The sequence below is a fragment of the Dipodomys merriami genome, unplaced genomic scaffold, assembly GCF_024711535.1.
Source record: "Dipodomys merriami isolate MVZ:Mamm:240054 unplaced genomic scaffold, mDipMer1.0.p SCAF_1, whole genome shotgun sequence".
Taxonomy (NCBI): Eukaryota; Metazoa; Chordata; class Mammalia; order Rodentia; family Heteromyidae; genus Dipodomys; species Dipodomys merriami.
In genome coordinates, this window is record NW_027202270.1 from 51,092,798 (window position 1) to 51,101,333 (window position 8,536).

The 8,536-nt window shown below is 40.9% G+C and overlaps 1 protein-coding gene across 2 annotated transcripts in view; it reads left to right on the plus strand.

Annotated features, from left to right (window-relative positions):
- The window catches only part of Fign (fidgetin, microtubule severing factor), a 133,156-nt gene that overhangs the window by 121,892 nt on the left and 2,728 nt on the right, over positions 1 to 8,536 (plus strand). For both annotated transcript variants that reach the window (XM_070021872.1, XM_070021882.1), the window contains one exon: positions 2,021 to 8,536. This exon is cut by the window's right edge and continues 2,728 nt beyond it. In XM_070021872.1, coding sequence (XP_069877973.1) covers positions 2,021 to 4,254 — 2,234 coding nt within the window. In that variant the 3' untranslated portion in view covers positions 4,255 to 8,536. The remainder of the gene's footprint in view (positions 1 to 2,020) is intronic.

The following is an 8,536-nucleotide window of genomic DNA, read 5'->3' on the forward strand; positions in this document are numbered from 1 at the left end:
TTTCAGTATTTCTTAATCATTAAGTCGGAAGCATGACAGCAGTGCCAGCCCTGGCATGATTCTCTTTGACTAAAACCTTGTAAATTAACACAATTAGCACAGCATCATCCTGCTAATTAACTTCCAGTGTCTGGTGCAGTGGTTTTGCAAACAAGAAAGAGGGAGTCAGAAGGGAATCAACATGCCATTCTGTTACCAAACTGTGTGCTGTATTCACATGAGCTGAGTGAGTCAAAGCTGGCCATGTTGGAAGCCAGAGTCAGGCGGTGCAGAGCTAAAGGGGTTGGGGGAGGAGAAGAGCAAGGGGTAGGAGCTGTCAGGATAGATGGTGGTAATTCAGAAGGGGGCTGAGGCCACAGATGCTTCGTTTAGACTAGGCCTCCTTCTTATCAAGAAATCTCTGCCAGAGGGCATAAGACAGTTTGCAAAATTCACTTTGGATAATATGAAAGAGATTAAGTTGGCCTGCTTAATATAGCTGTTCCAGAATAGCAAGTGTTGGAACCAAGTGGAGATTAGAATGGGATGAACCAGCCCTGGGAAATAGAACAGAGTTTCAGTGCTCTTTGCTAACTAACTATATGCTAGCCCTTGAGGCTACATTATAAATACGTATCTTTAGGCTCTGCTTTTGTAATCTGTGAAATAAGGTAATTTCTAAGGTCTCTTTATCACTTTAAAATTTTAGACTCCGACAACTCTGATTGGAATCACTTAGTATTTTCTTTCCTGTGAAAAATTATTTTATAGTTTGCTGACTAGTCAGTCATTTTACTCCAATTAGTCATCTAGCAAATGACAAAATTACCCATATGATCTCATTATCTTTGTATTCTTTGTATTCTTACAGTTTTTGCCAGGCACAATTCCTATCAAATGTGGAGTTAGAATGCACACTCTTACTTTCTATTCTCTGTTCTACCTTAGTCTCTCTCTCTCTCTCTCTCTCTCTCTCCACCCTCCCCCTCCCTCTCCCTCTCCCTCTCTCTCACTCTCTCCATCTCTCCCTCTTGCTTGCTTGCTTTCTGCCTATCTTGTATATTCCCCCCTCCCTCTTAGTACCTTGGAGGCTACCAGAAGTGGGGGATTATAAGAGGAGAGAGAAAACTAGAAGACGGACAGACTAGTGATGCTTCTGTGGTAACTGTGAGTGTGAATGTGTGGTGTGAATGTGTGTGTGATGTGTGTGTGTACATGGTGTGAGTGTGTTTTCCAGAGTCACAGCAACAGAACTGAAAGGCAGAAAGGAGCCAGTTGTAATTCATACCGAGTTGTGGGCTTTGTGCAATGAAAGCGATGGAGCGCTGCCTGGGAGATTGCTTTGCTGCACTCCACGAAGCAGATTTGAAACTGTCGTGGACCACTTTAGATGAGAGTTGGATTATGGAATGACCTGCAATGTCTGTGTCATATTGTTCTGCCCAGAGAGCATTATACTGTGCTAACTAGGTGTTCAGTACCAAATAAGAGAGGTATCCTAGATGTGATCTGTCAGCTGTGTCTCATTTTTATATTGTTAAAATATAAAACAGAAACTGTGATGTGAAGAGACAGAATAGCTAGAGAGTGTACATGTTAATGGTATTCCATTCCAGATACCTAAAATGTGTGCCTGTTTTATTGTAAGAAACTGTGATTGAATTCTAATTTCACAGGAGTGTGTGTGTACATTATATGTGTGTGTCTGTGTGTACATATAGTAAATAACTTGATGGGCTTGATAGAATTCTATGTGTTTATGATTTAACTTGAAAGAAATGTGGCTTTTCTGAGGTTTTCTATTTCATTCAATTTACTTCTTTTTATACGGGGTTGAAATTTAGTCCACTTTCCAGAGTTCATTTGATGGACATCTGAATGGGCTCTACAAATTGCAGAGACCCTTGACAATGTCGATATCAGGAATGAAAGATAATAAGTCACAAAAGAAGTCAGGGGAAAGCTTTGAGCAGTTCCGATGAATGTTTAAGTAACCTAACTCTTTCCTTCTCCCTCTCCCACCTCCCCCCTTGGTCCACAGGCTTGAAGATGCAGTGGACGCCGGAGCATGCCCAGTGGCCAGAACAGCACTTTGACATCACCTCAACCACTCGGTCTCCTGCCCACAAAGTTGAAGCCTACAGAGGTCATTTGCAGCGCACCTACCAGTACGCCTGGGCAAACGATGACATATCAGCTCTGACGGCATCTAACCTACTAAAAAAGTACGCAGAGAAATATTCTGGCATTTTGGAGGGTCCCGTGGACCGCCCGGTACTCAGCAACTATTCAGATGCACCATCAGGACTAGTGAATGGTCGGAAAAATGACAGCGAACCTTGGCAGCCTTCCTTGAATTCAGAAGCGGTCTACCCCATGAACTGTGTTCCGGACGTCATCACGGCCAGCAAAGCTGGAGTCAGTTCAGCCCTCCCTCCAGCAGACGTCTCTGCAAGTATAGGGAGCTCTCCCGGGGTGGCCAGCAACCTGACCGAACCTAGTTATTCCAGTAGCACCTGTGGAAGCCACACTGTACCTAGTCTTCATGCAGGGCTTTCATCTCAGGAATACGCTCCCGGATACAATGGATCATATTTACATTCTACATACAGCAGCCAGCCGGCACCTGCACTTCCTTCCCCTCATCCATCTCCTTTGCATAGCTCCGGGCTCCTGCAACCGCCACCACCACCTCCTCCTCCGCCAGCCCTGGTCCCAGGCTACAATGGGACTTCTAACCTCTCCAGTTACAGCTATCCCTCGGCTACCTATCCTCCTCAGACTGCTGTGGGGTCTGGGTACAGCCCTGGGGGAGCGCCCCCTCCTTCAGCATACCTGCCTTCAGGAATTCCTGCTCCCACCCCCCTGCCTCCCACCACGGTTCCTGGCTACACCTACCAGGGTCATGGTTTGACACCTATTGCACCCTCTGCCAGTTCTCTCAAAAGGAAAGCTTTCTACATGGCAGGGCAAGGAGATATGGACTCCAGTTATGGAAATTACAGCTATGGCCAACAGAGATCTACACAGAGTCCTATGTACAGAATGCCCGACAACAGCATTTCAAACACCAACCGGGGGAATGGCTTTGACAGAAGTGCTGAAACATCATCCTTAGCATTTAAGCCAACGAAGCAGCTAATGTCCTCTGAACAGCAAAGGAAATTCAGCAGCCAGTCCAGTAGGGCTCTGACCCCTCCTTCCTACAGTACTGCTAAAAATTCCTTGGGCTCCAGATCCAGTGAGTCCTTTGGGAAATACACGTCGCCAGTAATGGGTGAGCATGGGGATGAGCATCGGCAGCTCCTCTCTCACCCAATGCAAGGCCCTGGACTCCGGGCAGCTACCTCATCCAACCACTCTGTGGAGGAGCAGCTGAAGAATACTGACACGCACCTCATTGACTTGGTAACCAATGAGATTATCACCCAAGGACCTCCAGTGGACTGGAATGACATTGCTGGTCTCGACCTGGTGAAGGCTGTCGTGAAAGAGGAGGTGTTATGGCCAGTGCTGAGGTCGGATGCATTCAGTGGGCTCACCGCCTTACCTCGAAGCATCCTTTTGTTTGGGCCTCGGGGAACAGGCAAAACCTTATTGGGCAGATGCATAGCAAGTCAGCTGGGGGCCACCTTTTTTAAAATTGCCGGCTCAGGACTGATCGCCAAGTGGTTAGGAGAAGCCGAAAAAATCATCCACGCCTCCTTTCTTGTGGCCAGGTGTCGCCAGCCCTCAGTGATTTTTGTTAGTGACATTGATATGCTTCTCTCTTCCCAAGTGGGTGAGGAGCACAGTCCAGTCAATCGGATGAGAACCGAATTTCTGATGCAGCTGGACACTGTACTAACTTCAGCTGAGGACCAAATCGTAGTAATTTGTGCCACCAGTAAACCAGAAGAAATAGATGAATCTCTTCGGAGGTACTTCATGAAACGACTTTTAATCCCACTTCCTGACAGCACAGCGAGGCACCAGATAATAGTACAACTGCTCTCACAGCACAATTACTGTCTCAATGACAAGGAGTTTGCACTGCTCGTCCAGCGCACAGAAGGCTTTTCTGGACTAGACGTGGCTCATTTGTGTCAGGAAGCAGCAGTGGGCCCCCTCCATGCTATGCCAGCCACAGACCTTTCAGCCATTATGCCCAGCCAGTTGAGGCCCGTTACATATCAAGACTTTGAAAATGCTTTCTGCAAGATTCAGCCTAGCATATCTCAAAAAGAGCTTGATATGTATGTTGAATGGAATAAAATGTTTGGTTGCAGTCAGTGATAACGTCTTTTAAAAAAAAATGTAATGAATGTTGGCACACACACATAAAACCTGCTACGTAGGGAATAGAGCCCCTTCCCAGTAGTGTTTAAATTGCAAAGGGCACTGGGGAAGACAACAATTAAGTGGCATCTTTAGAGTCAGGGTAGATTTGGAGGAAAAGTACATCAAATGAGAGCTTCCGATTTGAAAGCCCCAGATGACAGAAAGCATATGTGGATGCTCAGTTCCGTTCAAACTAGACAACACTCACCAAGGAGCAAGGAGCAAGGTGCAAGTGTGTTGATTTCAGAAGGACATGAACCTCGTGTGTTGATTCCATTCTGCTGTTCTCGAGATTTAGTTGCTGTCAAGTGCCTGGAGTGGTGCTTTATTTTTTGTTTGCCTCACAATTACATTGGTGGCATGTGCTAATATAAAGAGCTTTAACTTCAAACATTATTGGACTAAAGAGATGAACGGTTGTGTTATGACAGAAAACCAGATTTTTGCCATTTTAAGAGCAACAGTATTCCTCAATCCTGTCTGTTCTGCAGTATTAAGCTAAGAACAGGTAAAACAGGGTAAACGGTAATCTGGACCTTAATTTCTGCAGTTCATTTCTTTTAATGTTCTTGTCTGCAAAAACTCAGGAAAGTGATTGTGATTTGTACAGTACCTCAAAGGAATGTGTTGAAAGCACTATGTACTGCTGAGAGTAATAGGATAGGCTTCAATGTTACTTTATATTAAGATGTATGTTTACCTCAACAATTGGAAAATAGCAAGGAAATTACTTTGAATGTATCCAGAAAAAAAATACTGAGTGTGATACAACTGAATATTTACAACTTAAAATAGAAATGGAAGGATTTTTTTAAGTTCTTTACTAAGTATGGGAAATTAATCAGAGCAGGTAATTCTTTATGTCAATAACTGCAAGAGTTCTTAGTACATTGCTCCTTGATAATTAAGTGAAAATGTTCTTAAAAGGTACACTGGTTAATGAAAACTACTCATTCAGTTTGTGTTAGTATCTAGAAAAGTCAGCTGCAGACCTGTTTAGGGCCCTGAAAGTCACATTACCCAAAAACTATAACTGCCTTTTACTGCTTAAGTGGTATGGTGGTGGGGTGGTGGTGGTGGTGGTGGTGGTGGTAGTGATGGTGGTGATGGTAGTGGTGGTGGTAGTTTTCAAGTTATCTCTGATCTGCTGGGAATGGTGTCATTCTATTCACTGATCTAGTTTATAGGCTTACTGTGCTTTTGAAAAAAAAAAAAAACGCACAGGATAGCAACCCAAACAAACACACAAATAAGTTTTTTTTTAAAAAAAAGCAAAACAAAAGGCAACCAACCAACTGATATGGATCTATGAGGGACCTCTACATCCCATCTGCTTTTTTACTTACTCTTGTTCGTGCAATTTTTCCTTCTCATTTTGATATCTGGGTATAGTGCTCCTGCGTTCATTTCTACCTCAGTTTTGTTATATTTCTCTTGGAAAGTAAAGTGAAAAATTGGAAGTGGACGCGCACACACACACACACACACGCATACACACACACACACACACACACACACACACACACACACACAGTGTAGCTTGCCAAATAGGTTACTTTCTATTTCCCAAAATATCAGTATGTGTACTTCCACCATCTCCCTTCCACAGTATATGTGGTATTTTTCTGACTTTTCCATTCCTCTCCTGCTTCCTACCAAGTTGTTCTTTGTATCCTTGAATGCTTTATGTGCAACTTTTCATTGAAAGCTGGCTGATGGTCGCCAATGTCTCTGGACAGTCACAATGCAGGTAGTAGCTTTCCAAAGCCACTGCCCCATGCATAAGCAGAACAGCCTAGCGTTTTGAATGTATTTTTCTTGTTCTTTCTTTATTTTATTTTATTTTAGTTTAGAGATGCAGTAACAAAACTATTGCAAAGCACTGGCATTTTATGTATTCAATAAGTGATGTATATTTTAAAAATTAAATAAATGCAATGAGAAGCCCCAAGAAAGGTCTTCCTGTTATTTGTCTTTCCTTCAAAAAAATTTTATTGAGCTTCTCCACACTATCAAATTATCTGAAATATTTAACATAGAGAAAACTAATGAGGGATGATGATAGCTCTGAAATTTTATGATGCTTAACTATAAATCCTGCCCCCTCTTTTGAAAATTTTTTATGTTGTCAAAAATTCAGCAAATGAACCAGAATTTAATTTGCTGTAATAGCCTATCAAACTAAAACTGTGCTTATATATAAATATTCCATATTAAAAATCAGTGCCTTTCATTAAGGATACAAAAAATAATACTTAAATATGTCCTCTGCTTTTCGCAAGTGAATAAACTCTCCAATCATGTTCTGGGTCTACCATGTATATCCCTTGAGGTAAAGAAATTCAAGCATTCACATTAACTCTTGGTTCATATTGATCTCACTGACAAGTTTACTTTTGCACAGTGCTGACCTATTTTCTATCTTTTAGACATTACATCTCATTTCCCCCAACATGCTGTGTTCACTTGAAAGCATCTGGCAAGTTATGACAAACCCATTCTTATTTAGACGACTTTGGAAAATCCAATGTTGACCCACATTTTTTGTGTGTATGTGGCTAGCGAGACTTAAATGCCAAAAAAAAAAAAAAAAAAAAAAGGAAAGAAAAGAAAAAAGAAAACATGGCTGCACTATTGTAATTCATACTCATTTATACACCTGGAAAATAAAGTGAAGTCATCTATATTGGCTGTTAGCTTTAAATGAATTAATGATTAGTTTAAGATATGAGTGTTCACAATCCTTCCGCAGAAGTGGAAGTTGTGTGTGAGTTTCAGTTTGCCTCTCCAGTTCTAAGAACTGATCTGTTAAGTAACTGGGCAATTGGAAGAAACAAAGATCTATTGGAGTTGCTAAGGATGACCTCTGAGTAGATAGTGCTCTCCTGTGGTTCTCAATTCTACAGAGCAACATTATGAATGCTACTAAGATTAGCCTTATAATAAGCGCTTTTCTGAATCTAAGCTCCACTTTGAGATGGACATAGGTCCCAAATTTTCAGCCTCTTCTTGACTACAAAGAATTTAGAGGAGACTCCTAATGAAGGTAAGACAATGAGACAGCCCAAATTCCTACCTGTCTGACCAGAGGATTCAACCAGTCGAGTTAACAGACCTAATTCTTTCCTTCATAACTATAACAACATTTCCAAGAGGGACAAAAAGGAAGTGAGGGGAACAAATTCAGTGGAAGGCTCAATAGAAATTCAAGAGGTAGTTCGTAATGACCTGATATGTGACACAAATTATGAAAAGAAAGAAAAAAAACTTTACATTTCTAGCATACTCTCCAAAATATTTAGAACATTAGTGACAATATAGAAAACTTTGCTGACTTGAGCTGATCAATGGAATGTGAAGGCAGTATACTTTAAGGCTATTTACTTTTGCACAGAATGTTTATCTATTAGTCAGTTTGTATTCTACTCAAATGCAGATAGACGGGTAAAATGTTTTCTTGTACATTTGAAACCTATCAAGGAGAAAATAAACCATTCCACTAAAACACATAGGCCAAACACCATCTGGGCAAGTGATAAAAGCTATCCAGAGGCTATACTATGTAAAATAACAAGGTCAATTTATATGGGTTGCATAGTACTTGGCTATGCAGTTTTGAAAAGATATTCCAAAATAATCCAAATTAATTCCTACAATAGGTCATTGTAAATTTAAATATATTTGTGGATTGGAAAGTATGTTTTAGAGGCATTTAAAATCTCTCTGGAAATGTATCCAACTCCAATCAGAAAGATACTTGTGTAATACAGCTCTGTTTCTTAGCAAGAATTGGTATCATGATCCTTGGGAATGCATTTTGCAAAGTGAAAGGGACACAGTTTGTTGAACTATTGAGGCCACTAGAGTAAAGTTCTAATTTCTAATATATATATATATATATATATATATATATACACATATACATATATATAAATATAAATATAATGTGTGTTTGTGTGTGTATGTGTGTGTGCTATTTTCACCACCACCTACTTGAACTTTAAAGCACGCATTTATTACTAAGAAGCAAGTGGTTAATTCCTTTCTTTATATGTGCAGAGTTATACACGAGTATTTTACAATTCAGTTTTAACAGGTTATTTTTTTCCTTAAGAAAAGTAAAGCCTTCAGTTGTCGAATTATCTGGCAATGTTGTATGAATCACATTAGCACACACAGAGCTATTAGTATTTCAGAATTCACTAGCAGCTGTACTTGTGACTAACCAACACATGAA